The sequence below is a fragment of the Pteropus medius genome, unplaced genomic scaffold, assembly GCF_902729225.1.
Source record: "Pteropus medius unplaced genomic scaffold, Ma_sr-lr_union100, whole genome shotgun sequence".
Taxonomy (NCBI): domain Eukaryota; kingdom Metazoa; phylum Chordata; class Mammalia; order Chiroptera; family Pteropodidae; genus Pteropus; species Pteropus medius.
Window position 1 is genome coordinate 11,744,104 of NW_024351543.1, and position 22,723 is coordinate 11,766,826.

At 39.6% G+C, this 22,723-nt stretch overlaps 1 protein-coding gene across 9 annotated transcripts in view; it reads right to left on the reverse strand.

Annotated features, from left to right (window-relative positions):
- Window positions 1–6,735: 6,735 nt before the first annotated feature.
- STAC (SH3 and cysteine rich domain) overlaps window positions 6,736–22,723 on the reverse strand; it is a 122,066-nt gene continuing 106,078 nt past the window's right edge. For 3 of the 9 annotated variants that reach the window (XM_039843380.1, XM_039843384.1, XM_039843379.1), the window contains one exon: window positions 6,736–11,555. In XM_039843380.1, coding sequence (XP_039699314.1) covers window positions 11,457–11,555 — 99 coding nt within the window. In that variant the 3' untranslated portion in view covers window positions 6,736–11,456. The other 6 variants (XM_039843385.1, XM_039843383.1, XM_039843388.1 and 3 more) reach the window with 5 other exon arrangements.

Genomic DNA, 22,723 nt, shown 5'->3' on the forward strand with positions numbered 1-22,723 from the left:
TATTAAAGAGAAACCGTAAGGATTATTTTTTAAAAAGCCTACTTGTGCAGTAAAATCATGATGTTCTAGTTCATTCCATTCGTGCTGTTTGGTTGGGGGTATAATTTCTTTTTCTCTAAGAGTGAACTATCACCAAGAATCCCATATTGTTTGTTGTCTGTGATATGCTGGAAAGGTGACTTTCTAAAAGTAGTCTATTAACTATCATTACCCAAATCCCAAATCAGAAACCCAAGAAAAATTATTTTGTGTTCAGCATGAAAGGAAGATGTTAATAAGCGAATGAACATGCATTTCAGTTAAATCGAGTGTCAGCTAAGGAGCTGAAATGATGAAACTTTCAGAGGCAGGTGTTAAAAAGATATGAACACAGTGAAGAGAAATTCCGGTCGGCTCGGCCACGTTGCAGAATTGAGAGTGTTTGAAGAAATGTCCTTCTGAGATGCTGAGGATGGAGTTATATCCTCTACAGAAGGTACCAGGATGGGAGCCTGGAGGCAGAAACCCTTGGAGCTGCTGTATAGTTCTACCTAGAGGCTTCCTGTGGTAACCAAAGGTGGTGTTTTTATTCCTTATAATTTTAACTGTCATTTAAATCCTTCTACAGAGAGTAGGTCTTATTGGAGAAAGACTTCTGGCCCTGTTGAGCCTTTTGGTTCATTTGCATGTGAAAAGTGAATGCAGAAGCTGGAGGGAAATACTTTTCTCCCTTAAAAGAATGAGGCAAGTCTGGAGCTCCTGGGGCAAAAGTAGGAGACAGCCTAGAGAGGAGCAGGGAAGAAGCAGGGGCAGTGCCTTGGTGGAAAGTCATATGCTAGAACTCCTGGACCTCTTACTGACATCATCGGGGCAAGTCTACTAAACTCGGCTCATGATTTATGGGAATGGATGTCTCATAAACAATGATGAGAAGGCTGAGTTTCTCACCATCCAGCCTGAGATAGTGCAGAAACAGAAACAGCATGCAGGAGCATAAGAAGAGGAAGGCAAAAGGGATCCAGGAGAAGATAAATCTTTGGGAATCTCTAGAGATTGTGATGGAGGCTTAATTAATTAATTAATTAATTGGAGATTGGAGTTTATAAATGATTAAAACATAGTAAGTAAGTGTGGCTACATAATTTTAGTGTTTTAAAATTTTATTATTCCAGCTTTATTGAGAAATAATTGGCCAATAAATTGTTAAGATATTTAAAGTGTACATTGTGATGATTTGATATACGTATACATTGTGAAGGGATTCTGCCCATCTAATTAATTAACACATTCATCACCTTCACACATTTATCTTTTTTTTTTTTTGTGAGAATAGTTAAGTTATACTCTCCTAGCATATTTCAATTATATGATACAGTGTTATCAACTATGGTCACCATGTTATACATTAAATACGCGGACCTTATTCATCTTATAGCTGAAGGTTTGTATACTCTTTCTAACCTCTCCCTATTTCTCCCAGCCCTTGGCAATCATTTTTCTACTTTCTGATTTTTAAAAAATATTCCACATATTCAGGATACCATACAGTATTTGTCTTTCTCTATCTGGCTTATTTAACTTAGCATAATGCCCTTAAGGCCTATCCACATTGTTGCAAATGGCAGGATTTCCTTCTTTCTCATGGCTGGGTAATATTCCATTGCATGTATGTATCACAACTTCTTTATCCATTCATCCATTAAAGGGCCTAATATCTTAGCTATTTTGAATAATGCTTCAGTGAACATGGGCATGTAGATATTTCTTAGATATCTTGTTTTTATTTCCTTTGGATATACATCTGGAAGAGGGATTGCGGGATCCTACAGTAGTTCTATTTTTAATTTTTGGAAGAACCTCCATACTTTTCGCCATAGTGGCTTCACTAATTCACTTGGAGTCTTTACACTTTTTCAAGACATGGACTAGAGACTCCCAAACAACCCTCTGTAGATTTCAAGGGCTGAAAACACCCCACGTGGCACCTCTGTTTTGGAGACAAATTCAGTTTAATCCCCAAACCAGGTATTATACATTCACTATGAATAGAGAATGGTGCTGGGTGCAAGGGAAATATTTTCAGCTGAACATTTCACAATGCTTTGTAAGTTACAAATGTGTGTTGCTGAAACTGGAAAAGATCAGTTCTTCCCTTTAAGTTGCTTATAATCGAGTAAGAGAGGGACACAAGCATGCGCCTAGTTTATAGAATGAGGTGGCAAGTCCTGGCTGGGCACAGACAGCCAGAGAGTAGTCAGTTATAATGAGAAGTAGGTTCAGAGAGGCTAGTCTCACTATGTGCATGATGCACATTTATAGATATGTTTTATTGAGCACTTACTACATACTCTAACTTATGCTAGGATCTTCCTATTTAGTTCTCTAAATAACCCCATGAAATGGGCATTATTTGGTATTTATCTGGTTATAAGTTCACCCTGGGGGTGAGCCAGATTGGAACCCAGCTGCATGGAGACTGGGACAGTTTGTGGGAACATCTGGGCAAAAGGTTCACAGTTTCTCCTTCTGGATGTGAAGGCAAGTCTTAGTGTTAATCTAAGACACAGACCTACCCAATGCACTTTACTTTTAACATCATTCATTGCTTGAGACTTAAAATCATAAAATGCAAGCAATTGCTATTCTTTTCCCCCATCCCTACTTGACCTGAGCTGTCTCTAAAAGCAGTAGAGATGGAGAGACATAGATGCACAAAGGGGCCTTGTGGAGGCAGCCCTGTCACCAAATGCCCTTTAAGTTATTTTTCTGGAAGTGGTGATGGATCTGCAACATCACACCCTCACCTTGTGACTGGGGCTGGAGCTGCATTCCCCGTCAAGGGACAGGATGAAACCAAATCTCTAGTCCATGTCATGACCTTGATGGCTATCTTGGTGGGCTTCGCTGACTGATTTAACCTGCTATAAGCAGAAGCCATGGTCATCTGGTGCCATGACCTGGACATGCTAAGAGGTGGGGGAGTGTTCTGTCATGACAGATGGAGTTTTTCTGATAATACCAATACTCTATGAATTTATCAGGAGATAGTGATTACCTTCTCCACTGCAATCCAGCCTAGCATTCTGGCCTCAAGGAGTTTAAAGGCTATTCACTGAAATAAATTTAAAAAATTACCTCCAGCGAAACATGAAGTATAGATGTTAATGGAATGGTTCCGGTTGGGGCTATGCAGTTTTAGAGCTGCTGAGCTTGGTCTGGAGCCAGCGGAGAAGATCCCACTGCAGGGGCTGGGTTGGTTTCTGTAGACCTGGGGAGCCACTGAGAGTTTTGAGCAGGGAGCCAACAGGAGTGAAGTGATGCTTTAGGAAAATGATTCTGGCTTTGAGGTGTACTCTAAAGAACCACCACCAAAAAAGGCTTTGCAATGGTGGAGGAGCTGTGAGCACACGGTGCCAGGATGATGCTGCCAAGCGGGCTGGCTGAGCTTGCTGTGCTGCCATGGGGCCCTTGTCGTTGCCCTATATGGCTATAGACTCTGCCTCTCAGCACTGGTCTCCTTCATTTCTAGTCTGCTTCCTCTCTTGTTCCTAAGAGTGTCTTCCCTTCTGTTTCAGCTCTCCCAATACCAGCTCTGTTTCGACTCCAACCCCTACAGAATATTGATTTCACCCAGAATTCATGTCATCCCATGAACCTCTTGAGTTTTCTCATCTACCCGAATCACCCTAAGTGTGACATAGTCTCTTTATTTCCCACAATCATCTCTTGATTAGGCATCTCTTTCCCCAATGCTTTGTAAGTTACTTATTGCTATGCAATGATGGATCTGTCTTGAAATATAAAGTATACTTGAAAGACAAATTGCAGCCAGGGATGGAAATGCTCGCCATCTAACCATCTCCTTATCATCACATTAGAAGTCACAGCTCACTCAGCTCCAGAGGTCACACAAAGCCAGAGGTCACTGAGACCAAAATTTACCCTTTCCCCTCTGGGAGAAACAGAAATTGGAAGGAGAAAAAAAATTATTTACATTCATTTCCTGAGGCTATGAAATTTACAAGATAGTAGAGACATGTTGTCTCCTTAAGGAGGCTGGATTATTTCTGTAAAGAATAGTTACATAGTCTTGGGTGGTAGAAGTAATGGGGTCAGTGGTAGAGAAAAGGGTTAAAGAGAGAAGGCTATGGGAGACACCTTGTAGACTAGGCAATGAAATTTTGCTTCTTGTGCGAAAAATAAGAAAGGAGTAGCTTTCAAATCATAGAACAAAGAACTGCTCAAATCTTTATCAGGGCCCAGTATAAAGTCCATCTGAGATCGTGGGTGTGCATGCAGACACTCCCTGGACACAGTACTACTGACCAAACCGATGTGTCCTTCCTTACTTTTCTTGTCTCCAGAGACTGCCTCAGTCTATTATTTCCCAAGGAAGGGGTTACACATTACTACCATGGTTACACATTACTGCCATGGTTACACATTACTACCATGCTATCAGATTTTTCCTATTCTCTTTGCTTGGCTTTTTTCTAACTTTCGGGAGCTGTTTCTTTGTTCTTAATGTATGTTTCCAGGCTTTTTTCCTCCTTGGCAATATTCTTACGGCACATCCACGAGGTTCAATTAGATTTCTCCCATCATCTCACTTCCTTCCCACGTGGCAGTGTGATGCTATATGTTTTCTATTGGTGCTTAAAGAATACAGATTTATCATCTTACGGTCACAGAGGTCAGAAGTCCTAAATAGGTCTTGTTGAACTAGGGGCCCACGGGTTCTCTTCTAGGGTTCAAGGAGACTTAGCTGGGGTCCAGCTTGCAGACTCCATCAACAAAACTAAAACCTTGCAGGTAACAGGATCCGCCTTCCCTAAAATTCAGGTTAGCATCGGTCGTTGTTATTTCAGCTGGTCCCTCGAGGGCCTCACATTCCAAACCAAGGTCTCTTAAAGTATTTTGTCCTTCAGCAGACACAGGTCTCTCCTGGAGAATTCTGGGAAATATAGATGCTCAGTCTTGCTTGAGTGTTGTGATTCTTCAGTGTCAGGTGCTGCTGCATCCTCACCCCAAGACTGCCCCGGAATCTCACCTGAGTCCAGCTCTGCTTCCAACTACTGCCTTCCTGCCCAGTCCTTGCATCCTCACAGGCCCACTCCCCTTCCCACAGAATACATGGTGCTCCTCCTCAGACGGCTCTTCTTTCTCTAAGTACAAATAACATTTCTTGGACTCCAAAGCCTTCACTGGCTTGAGATTTGCCTTGTACTGCTTCATTGTATTAAATTTTAGGGTTTTAATATTACATGTCTGCAAGAGTTATGGATTCTAAATATTTAAGATTTTAACTTTTTTCCCTCATGATTTAAAGGGGGAAAGGCAACTTCTGAAGCACTTAGGGTAAACAGTTTCCTGTTTCTGATCTCTTTATAGCAGAAAGGCTCTTGTGAGGTTCGTAATGAATATAATAGGAATCTGACCTAAATCAGTGGATATCTGTAATTTTTAAAATCCTGTTGCCTCTGTTGTGAAAAATCTATAGATTTGTTTCTATTTTGATGATTTTTTAACTTTTATTAGCCTATGAGTTAATTTTTTCTGGAGTCCTAAACATCAGGATTGACTTGGGATAGATGAGGTCTTACCTGGATGGCTTGCTGTCCTTGGGTCATTTTGCTGGAGATAAGATATGAACCTAAACCTTCTCTGGAATGAGACGTAGAACAAATAAGTAAGTAACCTCCTCCTTCTATCCCCATACCACACCCTCGGCCAATCCCATCTCCTCCTTCTCACCAACCCCTCTAGCCTCCACCCAGTCTTCTACTAATACTGCTAATATTGCTCAAATATTCAACACTACAACATGAATGGAGAACACTGTTGGAAATATTTATACTAAAAAATTTAAAGGAATTGCTTCGCCTCCACAAAAATTTAACTCCACCTCACTTCCACAAAATATCTTCCCTCATAATCCATAAATTCTGGTGAAATTAAAATGCTTCAAGTGTTGGGGAATTATAAAAGAGAAAATTGAAAAGCTGCCTGACCACTTTCAACCTAAAATTGCCTTTATGAAAAGTGAGAATATTTCGGACATGAGACCTTTAAACTTTCGTAGACCCTGTACCTAATGAAACTAGCATAGTTCCAGTATATTCTTATAGTTCAATGTCTTTTTTTTTTCTTTATTGCAGCACTAATCACACATTTTTCAGTATCCTTGTTTGATTACAGTTTTCCCAGTAAACTCCAACACATATTTGTTGATTTCACTGTAGAAATAACAGCAATCATAATGACCAAAGGAAAATCTATGACTTGAAACCAGCAGCTTGTGGTACACTTTGTCCAGATTCAGACTCAGGTGTGGATACATTTCATTATGTGATTTTTCTTCCTTACCATTTTGTAAGTAGCACACACCAGAGCTGTAATGTGGTCCCCATCCAACAGTGATTACTGATTTCATTGTAATTTTTCTCTCTGTCAAAACTTCTTGACCTGATGTTGAAGAATTCCAAGAATATTTTTGGAAACTCTTTGCTTAAAAGTAGTTCCTTTACAGTTTTCTCCAGGGCATTAAAGAGAATGTTTATTTAGGAAATGACCTCAGAGGAAAGGGAAGCTGTGGTGGACAGCACTGGCTGCCATTTCCTTCCTGTAAGAGCTGATACTAAAGAAGGGATTGGAGGTCCTTGCAAAGTGTCTCTTGCTTCAGTTCCTCTGCTGCTTGCTCCTAACTTCCTTATCTTTAAGAAAGCACATTAGCAAAAACAAATGAGAACACAGATAGCCTGAATAGTTTAAGCATTTATTTAGTAGATACACATTGAACTTTATACACTGCAGACATGACTTTTTATCAGCATCCATTGAACATTTATAAAGATTACTCATATAATAGAGAACCAAATAAATTGGCAATTAATTCCTCAAAGCAAAAACCATATGGACCATATTTTCTGACCACAATACATAACAATTTTAATTACACACACACACGTACACACATAAACACGCGCACACTAAAAAATCTAAGCGAAAAATCAAAACTGTAATACAGAGTATTTAGAAATGAATGAAAAAGGGAACACTTTAATATGGTCAAAGCTGAACTCAGAGGAAAAGTCATAACCTTGGATGATTTTTTTACCTTAATAAAAATGAAAGTAAATGAACTAAGCACATAACTTTCAAAAAGCTGATTTGACAGAAGATAGACAAAGAAAAATATTGCCATGCATAGAAAAAATGGGGTCAGTTGAGTAACCTGAGAACCTGAGTAAATGAAGCTAGTGGAGAAAAATTTAAAAATGATCTGCCATTTTTCTTGTAAATGTGTATCGTACTTTCCCAGGGCATATTTTCAGCACTGCAGTATATCCTGACTTCCATGAAGACATGGGAGATGTTCAGTAGCTGTTTAAACTTGGTGATGAGATGATGAAAAGATGTCATTTTTTTTTTCATTTTTAAAAAAGAACTATAAAATAAATTATTATCTTGTTAAAATTTCAAGGTACAGTTAAGAGTTTCTACTATCCACGGGAAGACTGAGGACTATTTAAAACTCCTTATTAGAAGTGAGAAATAAAACATATTCTGAGGGTCAAAAACACCAGCCGTCATACAAAACACGCAAAAGAATGGCAACCGAGCAGAATCCAAGAGACTGTTACAGGATGTCATGAAACTAGTCTTAGTTTTTTGTTCAAGTTGTTTTTAAGGGTTTTTATTTTGTGATAAATCTGTGGAACACACCTGCTCACTCAGTTTTATGGGGATGCTATTTTGGGCAATGTTTAACTTTCTTTTATTCCCAGATTTATATCAGCCTGTGCTGTGCTGGTCAGTATTTGCTAAAGCTATCAGAGCAAGATAAAGCTACTCTTTCTCCTGAGATTTTCGTCCCTCGGAGACACAGACCCCACTTTCTCCTACTTCCTACAGACTCAAATTCCAAAGTAGATTGTCTTTCAGCCTTTGTTTTTGCTATAATTGTACACTTTTTGTCTTTTTCAATATTTCACAGGTATCTTAGTGAGATGTAGGAAGGGAGGGGCTGTTAGGGAACATTGGAAATACAAGGTGGATACAATATTATTTGACAATTCTCAACTACGGCATCTTCAAATGTTCTTGGAATGTTCTAATTGATGTTAATAGGTGTTTCATGGTTTAAAATCCCTTTTCATAGATTCACCATAAAAATGAGAAAATTAAAGGCTTTGAGAAGTTCTGAGTAAAGAAGCATGGTTCATTTGAAAAAATCTAAGTTTTTATTTGAATGTACGACACTTTCTCGCAGCTGCCTGGGCCTGGCTCTAGACTGGGACTGACTAATAGGTTTCCTTCCTGGCTCTGTTCTCCTTGCAGCCGCCAGTGACCTGACCAACTTCTGGACTTCCGTGGTGCTCTTTTGCTTTTTAGCAAAAGTACTTGGCACCAGGCTATTTACCTCTGTTGTGATCTTCCCACTGATTTTATTTTTCTCTCTTTAATAGCAGAGAAGACTAACTCTGACAAGCTTCTACCATGTACCACCCCATCGGTTGCTTTAAATATGTAACCGAGACGCTGGGCTCTTCCTCTTGATGGAAGCGTGTGTATGTGTGTGCGTGTGTGTTTGGTGTATAGAATTGGGGAGGAAAAGTGGTCTGTGTGATTCGCCCTATCGGTAGCCAGCTGGACATCTACACATGGACTCTCTTTGCAGCCACACTGCCCACACTAAAGGTGTTTCAGATGTCTGTTAGCGATGGGGGTAAACGAAGTTCTAATCTTTACGTTCTGGAGCCCTGAAGAAGGTTCAATCAGTTTTTTTTTAATTTCAAATTCATCATGATAGCATCCACATCCTACAGCATTGGTGGTAAAGTGTCTGGCACAGCTCCCTGGTTTAGTTATATATGCAGCATCCCTCACACTGGGTATAAGGGTGTTCCCTCACACTGTGCAAAATTTTCCCCCAAATACCATTGTTCTTCACTTTAACACTTTCCTCTCCTTCCTGTCCCCTCACCAAAGTCTGTCTCCTGAAGCTTTCATCTCATCCCCATTCGGAAACTGTAGCCCTTTTTCCAGCCATTTCTTGAGTCTTGGAATCATTCTTGCCATTTCTGCAGACAGGCAGGAGGAGAGGAAATGCCGTAGCTCCTAAAATCTCTCTCCGTGTGTGAGTAAGCATCTGTGGCAATCTGTGCTATGAGGAACATCTGCCTTTTGCTCTGATATCTGGACGACTCCAGATCTTTAAGGCACGCTAGAAATCTTGCATTTGGAGGGCTAACTGCCTGCCAATACTTGATGTTTGCAAAACTTTTTGAGTCTCATTTTGCAGAAAGGGTATTTTTTTCTCCTCTCTAACATTGGCTCAAATTAAAGTTCCTGTTCCAGTTAAATATTTCTGTATAAGAAATCACTCCAAAACTTAGTGACTTAAAAAAAAAAAAAACCCAACTACATTTATCTTGCTCATAAATCTATAACCTGGGCAGGGTTCAGCAGGACCCACTACTTCTCTGCAATGTCAGCTGTGGAAATATGTGGTCTTTCCACTGGTCAAGGCAGAAGCTGCAGGGACTTTTTTTGACCTAGCCTAGATGTCATGCAGTATCACTTCTGCTATATTCTATTGATCACATAAGACCATTCCTGATTCAATGTGGCAGTGGGCTACACAAAAGCAAGAATATCCAGAGCAAGGGATCGTTAGAGGACCCTTTTGCAAAAAGCAAACTGCTTTTTTTATGCGAATTAAATTTGCATAGGAAGTGACACCATAGCATCAAATTGCTTCACTAGATTTTCCACCAAAAAGGAGAGATCAGGACACATGTTCTCCTATGCTCCTTCTATCCACTGTGTTTTTACTAAATGCAATATTGAATTAGAGGCAAAGAGCATTTGTAGTCCGACATTCCCTTTAACAGAACGGCTGTTATTTATTCACCCTGGCTCTCAAAAAATCCATCTGACTCTGTACATTCAGTTTTGTACATTGTATCAGAGAGGGGAAATTCTGGATGCTGGCTTTAAAATGAGAGTAAGGCATCCAAACTACTGTTGAAACAAGCAGCCATCCTGTTTCAGCGCCCAACTTCACGCTGAGCGGTAACAAAAGGAATAAATGGAGACTAATGATGCTTTGGTTTGGGAAATGATGCTTACATGCACAGGATGCATCCACTTAAGTCTTTAAAAAACCAATTGTTCTAATGATTTTATTGCTCTGTAACAAAATAAATAAAACTGACATTGATTCCAAGGTCATTGTGAATTGAAGTTTAACCATATTAAAGCCTACTAGGATGCAAGTTTGAATGAGGAGGAAGGCATCACAGTATATTGTATTCTTGTAAACATTAGTATAAGTATAGAGTAATAGAGACTCCTCTAGTTGATGCTAAATAGGCCCCAAGTTCCTCTGCTTTCAAAAGGCTGAAGCATTAAGGACGCTTCTTCTCCATTTTACATTTGCTAGAGTATAATCTACTGCCTTAAAGAAGAATGAATTCCATTTGGCTACTTTTCTCCTAAGATGCTGTTGGTTCTCCCCTATGTTTCTGGTTCTCTGCGAGGTGGACTCAGCCTTCAAGAGGGAGTCTTACAGGATGGCATGAGGGAAAGATGCTGCCCCTAACGCAGAGAAAGTAAAATGAAAGCGAAGCTCATCACTGAGGCTTTTTGCCACCTTCTCTTCCCCAGTTCCATCTCCTTGGGGAAAGGACTTCATTACTGAAAGGGCTATATAATCTTCAATAAATAACGGCTCTTTGTCCCACCTTACTCCCACTCTGTCCTTTGTATCTATGCTTCGTATTCTGCTCTGTCACCTCTGTTGGTCACTAGAGCAGCAGAGGGGACTGCCTGTCAGCCATCTTTGGGCAGATCAGGGCTTTGCAGTTGGTGCCACGTCAACTTAGCTCTCACATCTAATGCACACCACCAGGATTTACTTGAAGGACAGGAGAGAAAGCATAAACACAAAGTGAGCGGGCCTGAGGGAAGCTCTGGAATACGGGGTCTAGGAAGTGGGACTTCCTGGTGTTCTGCAGAGACTGCTTGTGGTCTCGAATGTGATGACGCTCATTGGTCGGTACTGAGGACAAAGGTCTGGAACCAGAATCACAGTTGGCTACATAGACCTGAACCTGGCACTGGGGCCACACCACAAACCGGAGTGCACTCCAGAGAGTTAACTTACACCACATGGGCAGGAAGGTAGTTGAGAGCTGGGGGACAGCTGTGGTTACTGCCCTGCTGCTGCTACCAAGTAGGATCCTCCTCTCTGCCAGTGACGCTCTCAGCCTCATCACCCCTTGGGCAGCTGGGTATGCTATGCGATAGACCCTCTGTCTTGTGGCTGTTACTCCACAGTTTCAGGTCCTTGAGTCTTGTTTTACTGTTTCCTGGGTGGCCGGATCAGTGTGACAGCTCCTCTGGGTTGACACAGTGTGAGATGAGGCATCACAGCAGAGTTTGCCTACTGCAAAAGGAGGAGGGGCCAGCAATCAGATATTTTCTAGGACATCCAGGGGGACGAGGCCTCTCTTCTTTCCACTGAGGACTCTGATAAAGCCATCTCGTTCTTCTTCAGAAGTCAGGCAGATCTGAATGCCAAGAAAAAAAGAAAGAGAGAGAGAGAAAGAGAGAGAGAGAGAGAGAGAGAGAGAGAGAGAGAGAGAGAGAGAGAGAGAAAGAAAGAAAGAAAGAAAGAAAGAAAGAAAGAAAGAAAGAAAGAAAGAAAAAGAGAGAAAGAATGAAAGAAAAGAAAGAAACAAAACAAAACACAAAAAACCCAGAGCGTCAGCAAGAAGGAAGCTAAAACCTACAGCTTGAATCACTGCTGACTGAGGTCAGTGGGGCATCAAGCTGGAAAAGGGAGACAGAGCTGTGTCAGGGTGGGAAACTGTGGCTCCATGAGAAAAAAGGTTGATAAAAAATTAGGCAGAACCTTGGGTTTGGAACTAGGTCCGGGCCTTGAATGTTTTCTGAGATCCAGCTTGATGAATGAGGATCAGGAAAAGCTTGAGAATCGACTATTTTAGGAAGCAGTGGTAGAGTGGAAAACTTCCTTTCATTCAGAGGCGGGATGGAAAGATCAACTCAGATGATTAATTATGGGTAGAAAGGGTGGGAGGTGAAGGAGAACCTGAGGATCTCTTAGGTTGCAGGGCAATGAACAGGGTGGCTAACTTGTCTTGGTTTGCCTGGGACCTTCTCCATGTTAGCACTGAAAATTCCACATCCTGGGAAAATCCCAGTCCAGACAAACTGGATGGTTCATTATCCTAGCAGATATTTTACTCATCAGGCCAAGTCAAAGATAACGCAATTGTCTAAGCACCCTTAAATTCCCTGCTTTCTGCGTTTACACATTCATTTATTCATTCACTCATTTGACAAATTTTTATCGGGTTCCCACTAGGAGCTAGACACTATTCTAGAAGTTGGGAAACTAGTGGAAAAAGACATATCTCTGCTCTCATAGAGTTTATTAAGCAGAACTGGGAAGAGGACAGACGTTTCATTGAGTAATTTCATGTGTGATGAGTGCCGGTTTTAATCCCTGATTATCCAGTGAACAACATTTAGTAAACTGACTGACAACATACATTAATGTTTTTGAATTAATGAGTAAAGAAAAGGGTGAATCTATATGGCAATCTGATCTAGCCTAGGACATAAGAAAAACCTCCCTGAAGAAGTGAAGTTTAAGCAGAGAGTGGGGCATTGTGAGAGAAAGGGAAAAGGGAGTAGAATATGAGCAGCGTCCTGTATCAAAAGACTGTGGCACTTCGGAGTGACTAGCTAGAACAGTATAGCTAGAACAGTAGAGAGATGGAGGTGGTGAATAGTGTAAGATAAAGCCGGAAATGTTGACAGGAAGGATGTCCAGAAAGCCCTGCTAAGTCCATTAGCCGACCTTCTGACCTCTCTTGTTGACTGAAATTGGGTCATAAAGCCAATGATTAAAATTCAGTCAATTCAGTTAAGATTTACCTAAGTCATGGAAGGTAGAGATGGACAAGAGAACAAAAATCAGGTCTCTGCGGTATGAGAAAGGGGCAAAAATGACTGTTGGTATTGACCACCTGTTGGGTATTAAAAGATTTTAAGTGGGGAAAGGAGATAGATCAATTTAAAGCAGTTCTTTTTCCTCTTCTCTCTTATCCTCTCCTCTTCCTGCTCTTCCCCTCTTCTCTTATTATCTGTTGTCATTCTTCCTTCTCTCCCTTCCTCTTTCTCTCCCTCTCTTCCCTCCTTCCTCACTCCCTCCTGCTCTCTTTCTAGACAGAAGACTTCTAAAGGCTGAACCAGTTTTCTTCATGCGACAGACCAATCCCGACCTGTCCACGTAGCTTGCTGACAGCAGAGTGGATCGGACTCGGGTACTTCATGTGTGCAGCTGAGGTGAGCTGGACATATCAATGCCGAGGTGGACGCAGCCTATACAGAGCAGAGGCACTCCACATACTCAGCATACCATTTCCGCCAGCCCAGTGCTTCCCTAGCTAGCAAGCCCAGCTACAGCCATCCTGTCAGCGTCACTTAGAGACTCTGCATTCCTAGCATGCATGAAACAGATGGTTTTCTAGCTTAAAAGATTTATGCCATTTCTCCCCCAATCTCATGCCCCAGAGCCTAGACTCTTTGCTGGGTTGCAGGTTCAACTTGGTAAGTTTAACACTAAACATTCAATCTTTAATCTTCTAGTTTTTATTAAAATAGTTGTTATTATTATTACTTTAATACCACTCATCCATGTTTCTGCTCTGGGTTCTGCATTTGTAGCTCTACTACCCTCCTGCTTTCACTCCCTCTAGTTATTAAAGACTATGAGGGGGACTGGATTTTCTACTCTCTTATTTCTATCTGATATCTGGTTGCCAACCCACTCCCTGGCCTCAGCTTCTTCCCCTGTGCTGCTTCAGATTCTGCTGCCTGACAGTTAAGTGCTCCTACTAGCTCAGTCCCATTTTGGTGCTACTTGGCTAACGTCCTATATAGTCTAACTGACTTCCAGGAACATACATATACTATTGACATCTAAGGTTGTCCCCTGCATTACCTCAAACTCATTAACATTCAAATGTACTGCCATTTATACTAGATGAGAAATTATTTTATTAAAAATTTTTTTTTGCCTAACATTCCCAGACTGAGTCTTCTCCTCAAAATATTTATTAAAAGATAGATGGTTAGAGTTGGAGAAAAATGTACTAAAACTAAATGCCAAGACTGATGGCTATTTCACAAGCAGATTGGAATTTCCATAAGACCTTTGGAGCTGAACTCAATTGATGACTGAAACAAGTTGTACTGCTGGTTCAAGGATAAATCTGCCAGTCTGAAAGAGAACTTCTCCTCCATGGTTTATTCCAAGTTCAGAGATTCAGCATCTTCCCAGAGCAGAAAATTGGGCAGCCATTTCTGTTACTATGGGCTATACTTTCTGATTTAGTCAAAATATACTTTTTCCTTCCCACACTACTCTCCTGTCAATCAATGCCTCCCTTTCCACATTTATTTGGAGACCGTGGTCCTCCAAGAAAAGAGAATGGCAGGAAGTAGGGCAAATTAGAGGTGGCATAGGTGTCTTATGGGAGGCAAGCTTCCAGCAGATAAAATACAGTGGGTGGGGATGGAGACAGAAAGACCGTGAGGGTCTTGCATGAAGGAGAAAGTAATTTTTTTTTTAATGAATTCCAGGAGTTTAGAATGTTGCGGGAAGCAATGGTGATAGAAGCAAATTCTAACTCAACCCAACAGACCAACATTGGATAAATGCCTCTTAGATTAGAGAAGTTAGTATGAATCAGGCATAATTACCTGCTCCTCCAACAGAGTACACCTGAAAACATCTGGATGGATCCTGCGCTGGACCCACACTGATGCACTCATCTTTGCAGCTGGGAAACCTCAGCTCTGCATTGATCACTCCTTGTTCTAGGATAAGTAAGTCACTCGAGGCAGACACTGCTGGTTGATATCAACAGTCATTTCTATTCTTCTTCCCATGCAGCAGAGTCCTGACACTTATTCTATTGTTGATCCTTATGCTATGTGACTCAGGTAAATCCTAATTGTCCAAGTTTGTTTCTATTCTTTTTGCCAGTTAGTCTCTTAGTGGTTCCCATGGATTCAGTTCCAGCCAATGAAGCAGGATGGGAAGCTGTGTTCTCTTCTAAAAAGAGATGGATCAGGAAGAAAATCTCTCTCCTTGTTTGGAAAGAATTCTTGGAGTGGCTGCAGCCATTTCTGACCATGAGGGGAGGTGGCTAATATTTCAAGGATGGCAGAGCAGAAGGGTGGAAAAATCTGGATCCCTGACCATGGGATCAAGCTGCTGAATAATGAATCGAAGAACTTGTTTGTATCCAGACCTCTTATTATAAGAGTGAAATATACCTTTTGAGATTGACTCAATTTATGATGTGTATTAGTTCACTATTGCTGTCATAACAAATTATTGAAAACTTAGTGGCTTTAAATAACATAATTTATTACAACAAGGTTCTCTGTAGGTCTGATGCCCGGTGGATTTGGCTAGTTTTCTTTGCTCTGGGTTTCACAAGGCCAAAATCAAGAAGCCAACAGGCCCTATTCTTTTCTTTCCTTTCTATTTTTATAGGAGATAATTCAATTCTAGATTCATTTAGGTCATTGCCAAATCCATTTCCTTGTGGTTGTAGGACTGAAGTCCCTGTTTCCCTGTTGGCTGTCATCCAGGAGTCATTCTCAGCTTCTAGATGCCACCTGAATTCTATGACTTGTGGCCCTTTCCTAGATCTTCAAATTCAGTAAGGGTGGGATGAGTCCCTCTCACACTTAATCTCTCTTCTGCCTCATCTCTCTTCTGCCCTCTTCTGCTGTGTCTTTCTGATTCCAGCCAGATACATTTCACTGCTTTTAAGGGCTCAAGTAATTAGATTTGGCCAACCTCGACAATCTAGGATATTTACTGTCACGGGGTTCATAACCTTAATCACATCAGCAATGCCCCTTTTGCATGAAATCTAGATTTGTTTTCTATGGCTGCTGTAACAAATTACCACAATTTTAATGGCTTAAGACAACTCAAATTTATTATCTTGCAGTTCTGGATATCAGTTGTCCTAATATCAAGGTGTCAGCTGGGCCGTATTTTTTTCTGGAGACTCTAAGAGAGAATCTTTTTCCTCATCTTCGGCTCCTAGAGGCCACCTGCATTCCTTGGCTCCTGCCCATTTCCTCCATCTTCAAGGCCAACAGCATAACATCTTCAAATCTGTCTCTCTGAACTCTGCTTCCACCCTCATACCCCCCGACTCTGACCCTCCTGTCTTCCTCTTATAAGAACTCCTGTGATTACACTGGGCTCTCCTGGATAATACACACTACTCTCCCATCTCAATAGCCTTAACCACATCTTCAGAGTCCCTTTTGCTATGTAAGATAACATTTAAAGTTTGGGAGATTAGGTCATAAGGCTGTTATTCTGCTTACCATGAGATAAATGGATCAAGGCTATTACCAGAAAACATTAAAAATATTGCAGAAAATATGTGTATATGTCTGAAAAAATAACTTCCAGATATATCGAATGTAGTGAATTGAAGGAAGACTTGGTCTTAATGTTTTAAGGAGAGAATCTCTTGAGGTAGTGTAAGAAAATAGGCAAAGTACTTAAATAGATTATTCATAAAAGAAATATAGTGCCTGATATATATGTGGTAAAATTTTAAACTCTCTAACCAGCCAGGAAATGCAGATTAACATTAAATATTACTCATCTATCAAATGACAGATGAAAAAATACTACTAATGTTCAATTCTGGTAAGGATGTGGTGACCTGAATATCTTCATAAACAGTTGATGTGGGTATAAATCAGCTCAATCTTTTGGAAGGCAATTGAGTAATATGCATCAAGAATTGTAAAATTCTTTTATGTGTTTTCCTATAAATTTGAAAGTATATCCCAAGGAAGTGATCAGAGTTATAGAGAAAGATTTAGGTTTAAAGATATTCATTGCAGTTTTAATAATAGTTTTAAAAAATAAAAACAATATCTGACGATTTGGGAACACTTAAATACATTCTTGCACAACTAGATTAGGGGTTGGCATACTTTTCCTGTAAAGGACCAATAATAAATATTTTAGGCTTTTCAGGCCATATTGTCTCTGTTGCAATGATTCAGCTGGGGCATTGAAGTGTGAAATATACATGAGTATATGTTCTCATAAACTTCATTCTAATAAACTTTATTTAAAAACTGGGCCAGATTTAATCCATGAGTCATAGTTTGCGGACCTCAGATTTATATGACAACATGTTTCTTAAACAATGGTTAAAAACTATGTTTTCATAAACATTTAGTGACTCAGTTAAAAAAATAAGTTGGGAAACTAAATAGAATATGATACCAAAATATGATTTAGAAGAAGAGTTTGATAGAAAATATACCAAAGTGTTTATGTTGATAATAGCTTGATGGTTGAATTACCTGTAATCTTTATTTCTTCTTTAGACTTTTTGGGGATAGTTTCAAAATTTTTACCACAATAAATGCAGTTTAATTTTATCATCTAAAAAGAATTTATCTTTTTTTCTTTAAAGCTTGATGGAACACAAAGAATCAATAAAAACAGTTCAATAGGATGACTGAATTATGGAATGAATTAAAAAATACTTTTATGGTGTTTAAACTCGATTCAATATTAGTATTTTTAAAATTTCAAAAATGAAGAAAATGTACTCATGTCAATGTAGACTCTACATTGTTCACAACAAAAGGGTAACTTAATTCTATTTGGAAATAAGGGTCCTGTGAAAAAAATAATATAATAACTGTGAGACAAATTAATCCCAAAGGCAGAAACGTGATTTAATCAAAGAGATGTATTGCATTTATTTTCAGAATCAAATTTCTTCTATTTCCCTGCTAACAACCATTTGTCTCTTTGTATTTTTAGAGTTATAAATATCATACTTGCTATTTTCTGATGCTCACTAGGTAATTTTAGGGGGCATTGGCCACTGTAGATGAAGTCCCCATTAGTCTTTACTATGAGTGATGATGGCAGCAAGGAAAATGATCTTGCTAAGCACCCATGGTAGCCAGGCACTGTGTGGGGCTTTGCACAGGTGATGGCATTGAAACCTCACCTCCAAGTCAAGAGTGAGAAGCTGCTACACTGATTTTACAGATGAGAATGCTGATATGCACAGGTGACTTTGTCAAAATCACACAGGATATGGATTCATTTCTGTGTGACACAAGAATCCATGTTCTTGCTACTATGCTATATTCTCCTCAATTAACAAGCATCTTTTAAAATTTTACACCTAATACACTTTAGAATACTAAAGTAGAGACAAATTTTGAAACTTTTTTCAATAATAGATTTTTTTGAAATGTAAATTTTCTTTCAAGTGGCTGACATTTTTCAAAATTTGGTTGCCACATTGATGGCAAGGATTGGAAATAGAGATTGTATCATGGTAAAGAGACCTCGGTGGCTTTTGTTGACAATATGTAATTGGAAATAAAATGTCTTCAGTTCTCATAGAACTACTATAGTAAGGCAATGAAAATGATGGTCGCTCTCAAACATTCACTTTGACCACAACACCTGGGGAGTCTGTAAAAGAGACTGATTCTGTGCCTTTACCCTGAGGGGTTCTGTGTCAGCAGGTCGGGGATGGAGTCAGGAATTTGAATTTTCCGTAAGCTCCCAGGTGACTCCGATTCAGGTGGTCCAAAGAACACACTTTCAGAAATACCAGGCTGGACAAATATCAGGAATACGGCACTTTCCTAAGGAATTCTGGGCAGATCCATGTGGTTCCAAGTTCAGGTTCAAATGTTATGTTGTATCTTGAAATGTCTAATTGAAGAGGTTGGATTGTTCACTTTGTCCCCACCCCACAGACTGTCAGTTCAACCATGAGCATGGAGAATGCAAGGGTGAGCCCATTCTCAGAAATATTTTTTGGGGAGAATATGGTCAAGAAATTGGTAGATGTCGCTAAGCAGATGTTCTGTGCTGGAAATTGATCAACTTCAGCAAATTTTAATTTGCCTTCTGGTTTCACTGATTTGTATTTTAATAGCATAAAACAATGTTTAATCTCAAATGGGGAAGCACAAGATTATTCTGAGAAAAAAAGCAAACATGCTAACAAAATTATTTAGTAACACTTTGCCAATAAAGAACATCCTTCCTGAATTTCTTTCATTCAAAAGACTTTCCAAATTTTTGGAACAGGAAGGATACAGCTGGGTAAACTCGGAGAAGTTTGAAGCATTGGCATGGAATTCAGCTGGGAAATGTGCTCATTTGCTTTGTGGATTGCGTGTGGCATCAGAGACAGGGTTTCAGTCTGTCCCATGAGCATGATTCAATTGCCTGGAATCAAGAAGGACTCAGTAGGGTGTCCACATGAGCAACAATTTGATTTTAAGGGGCCTTCTGGTCCTAGGACACTTGCCTTTATGACACTTGCCTTCCCTGGGAGCCAAACTAAGTAAATGGTGCCTTACTGTTCAGTTTGTTCTACATTATCCAGGGCCCATGGCTCAGTGAAGGCATTGACTTGGATCTTGCAAATCTATGTTTAAGTTCCAGCCTGGCCACTTACCAGGTTTTTGCCCCCTTGAGCAAGGCATGTGACCTCTATAAGTCTTTGTTTCCTCATTTATAAAATATAAATAATGAATAACTAATCTATAAAATTCAAAGGGCATGTATGAAACCTCAAATAAAATGTCATAGGTATATATAAGCTTTATAAATATTATATAATATATATGTATGACATTTAAAAATAATGACTAATAGTAGTGATGATACTTATAACAATTGTTATTCTGACAATGTCTAAGAGAGTATTAATCTGTTCTTGCCTTCTCTGTGAACCAGAGGCTGCAGATAAAATGTTCTTTTTTATGAAGCAGACCCCAAAACAGGTCATCACAATCCAAAAAGGAATAGCCATGACACTTTCACATATATTTTTATGGGAGGCAGAGTGGTTTATGCCATCTGCCAGGGTCAGGGCAATGGTGGGGTTCCCCAGAGGTGCTGTTGTTAGGGGGAGTCTCTCAGATGCCACTGCTCTTTTGAGGCAGACAATGGCTTCTGCTCTCTCCAGGGAGCGCATGGGCGAGTGATGTGCTAGGCAAACTTCAGCTCCAAGGAGAATGAGCACCTTTGGGCAGAAAATGAAGGGGCAGGAGATCTTAAGTGAGGTATATTTCACGCTGGCACATTGATGGCTTTTGATCTCTTTAAACATATATTCTGTTCACAAGGAACCAGGTAAAAGAGAGGTTGTATAACTTTCAAAATGCAGTCTGTCCTTCAAGGACATACCTTGAAGCAATTTTTATAAGTGGGAAGAATGCCAATTTCAAGTAAAACTGTGAAACCAGGGTGAAACCATAGAGCCCAGTGACCCAATCTCTTAAGGATATTAGAGATTTTAATAACCAAAAATTTAGATGACACACACTCCTGGGAGTACTTGCATTTCTATAAGTAAGAGCTATTGCAATTAGATGCAGTAATGGTGGTGGTGGTGGTGGTGATGATGGTGGTGGTGGTGGTGGTGTGTGTGTGTGTGTGTGTGTGTGGCCATGTGCAAGATTGAGGCCCAGAAAAATGATAGCAACCCCGTGTATTTTTATCCTATTAGATTCAAAAGATAAGATTGAGTATTTTTAACTTTGCTTTGTTTAAAATTTAGTTTTTAAAAATTTACACTCTGAAAGTAATTTAAATGGAAAGAAAAATAGCCCTTAAACAAACCTTTCATTTTTTTCTTTGTCCTTCATATTTGTATTAATTTTTCACTACCATTATATCATTAATATTTAACTTATTCCTTCACTGCTTATAAAACTATCATTTAAGATGGCGACACAATATTTGAAGGTCTCTATCCTCTCTCCTAGGTCTGTCTTCATTTCTACAAAGGGAGGAGGTCTGACTGGACATGTCCCAGGGGTCTGTCATCATCTGTTAAAGCTTCTCCTTTCTGGCCCCTCCTTGGAGGTCATCAGGTTCTTTTGTCTCCTATGTCAGGTTCTAGCACTCCTTCCGGATCCCTCATCCTCCCATGGGCCATCTGGTGCTGTAGGATCCTGAGATTCAGATAGGCCTGTCAGGTGTGGTGGCAGTGGTGGGGCCCTGGTGAGGGAGACTTTCAAGCCCTCGGTCCCATTTGGTTCACTATGTTTCCAATAATAAAATTGGCACCAGGCCCCATTTTCATGTCTCCCTTTGTATTTACCTTGAGAGAGTGGTGAGTGGGATCTGGGTCTGGATTCCAGTATTCCGTTCATAATATTATCATAACACCATCAAAACTGACTTGGTTCCTAACACTAGCCTCTACAGAAAGTATTATTGTTTACTTAGTCATCTCATTGTTGTGCAATTTTTCCTAATTTTCAACATATGGACACCACTGTGATAATTATTTTTTTGCATAAATATCCCCCTCCTCTGTATTTTAGGTTATTTTCTTGGCTACATTATAGATAATGGAATTAATTCATTTATGAGGTGGAATACTTTCATAGCTCTTAATCCATGGCACCAAATCACTATTCAGAATGAGTGAACTAGTATTCATGAACATGCCAATTTCACTGATTCTATCCCTGGCCTTTGTTAAAATATATAGGAAAAATGATATTCAAAATTATTGATCTCTCATTTTCAGTAACTTCTATTTACTTAAATATAAAGGGGAAATTTAAGAGTTTTTAATTGTTTCTCTACATTATTATTTTAAAAAAGATTTTTTTTAGAGAGTCTTTTGAATAGCCATTGAAAAGACAAATCATTATTTTTGAAGGTGTGTTTGTTAGTTTGAAAATGATTGAGTCATCTGGAGCCATGTGTGGCATATAAAATTGTTGATCACGTTGGGTAAAACAATTTTTAAAATTACTAATCAGATGTAATTATAAAGTAATAACTGATTTTCTTGTGGAACTTAGAAACTACATTTGAAGGCAATTCCCAAAAGACATTCAAGATGTGTTTTGGGCAACTTTATTGGAAGGAGAGTATTAAAATCATTAATGGATTTTTCATTTTGTATTACTTTGTAGGGTGAGTCTAATCCAGAGGTATTGAAAATAACCTCAGAAAATATTAGAAGTGTTATACCAACAATACAGACAGAGCGTGACATCCAACATTGGAAATTAGAGTTAGTCGTGAAACTTTATTAGGAGAGAAGATAAATTTCTAATGTCTAATTTTCAAAAGCATCCCCAAATATATCAAGAGCAAACTTGGAGATCTCAGCATATTATTTTAGTCTGTAGTAAGAATATGGGATCAGATGAGGGGAGTTGCAGTCATAAAAGAAGAGGTAGGAGGAAAATCTCTCTCAGCTGGAAGAAGACAGAGAGGCAGAATAGGACAAAGAGCTGAGGTGTGTGTTTCTTGTCTCTGTCTCTGTCAACATTCTGGGAATGAGATTGGAGAGTATAAAGCAAGGAGGCTGAAGACTTATAGGTACAGGGGGTTCCTGCCTCCCTTCTCAGAAAATTGACATCCTCATAGTGAACTCCACATTCAACATGGCACTGGTACAAGATGGCACCAGACACCTCTAAATTAGATGTAGGGATAAAGAATAAGCCTGAGACAGTCCCTAGTTATGGAGCAATGTGAGGATGTCACTACTATTATTGGAGTAAGCACATCTTTTCTCAAAGTGAATACTTTGAACATGATCCCCCTCATTCAGATTGATATGTATTGCTGTTT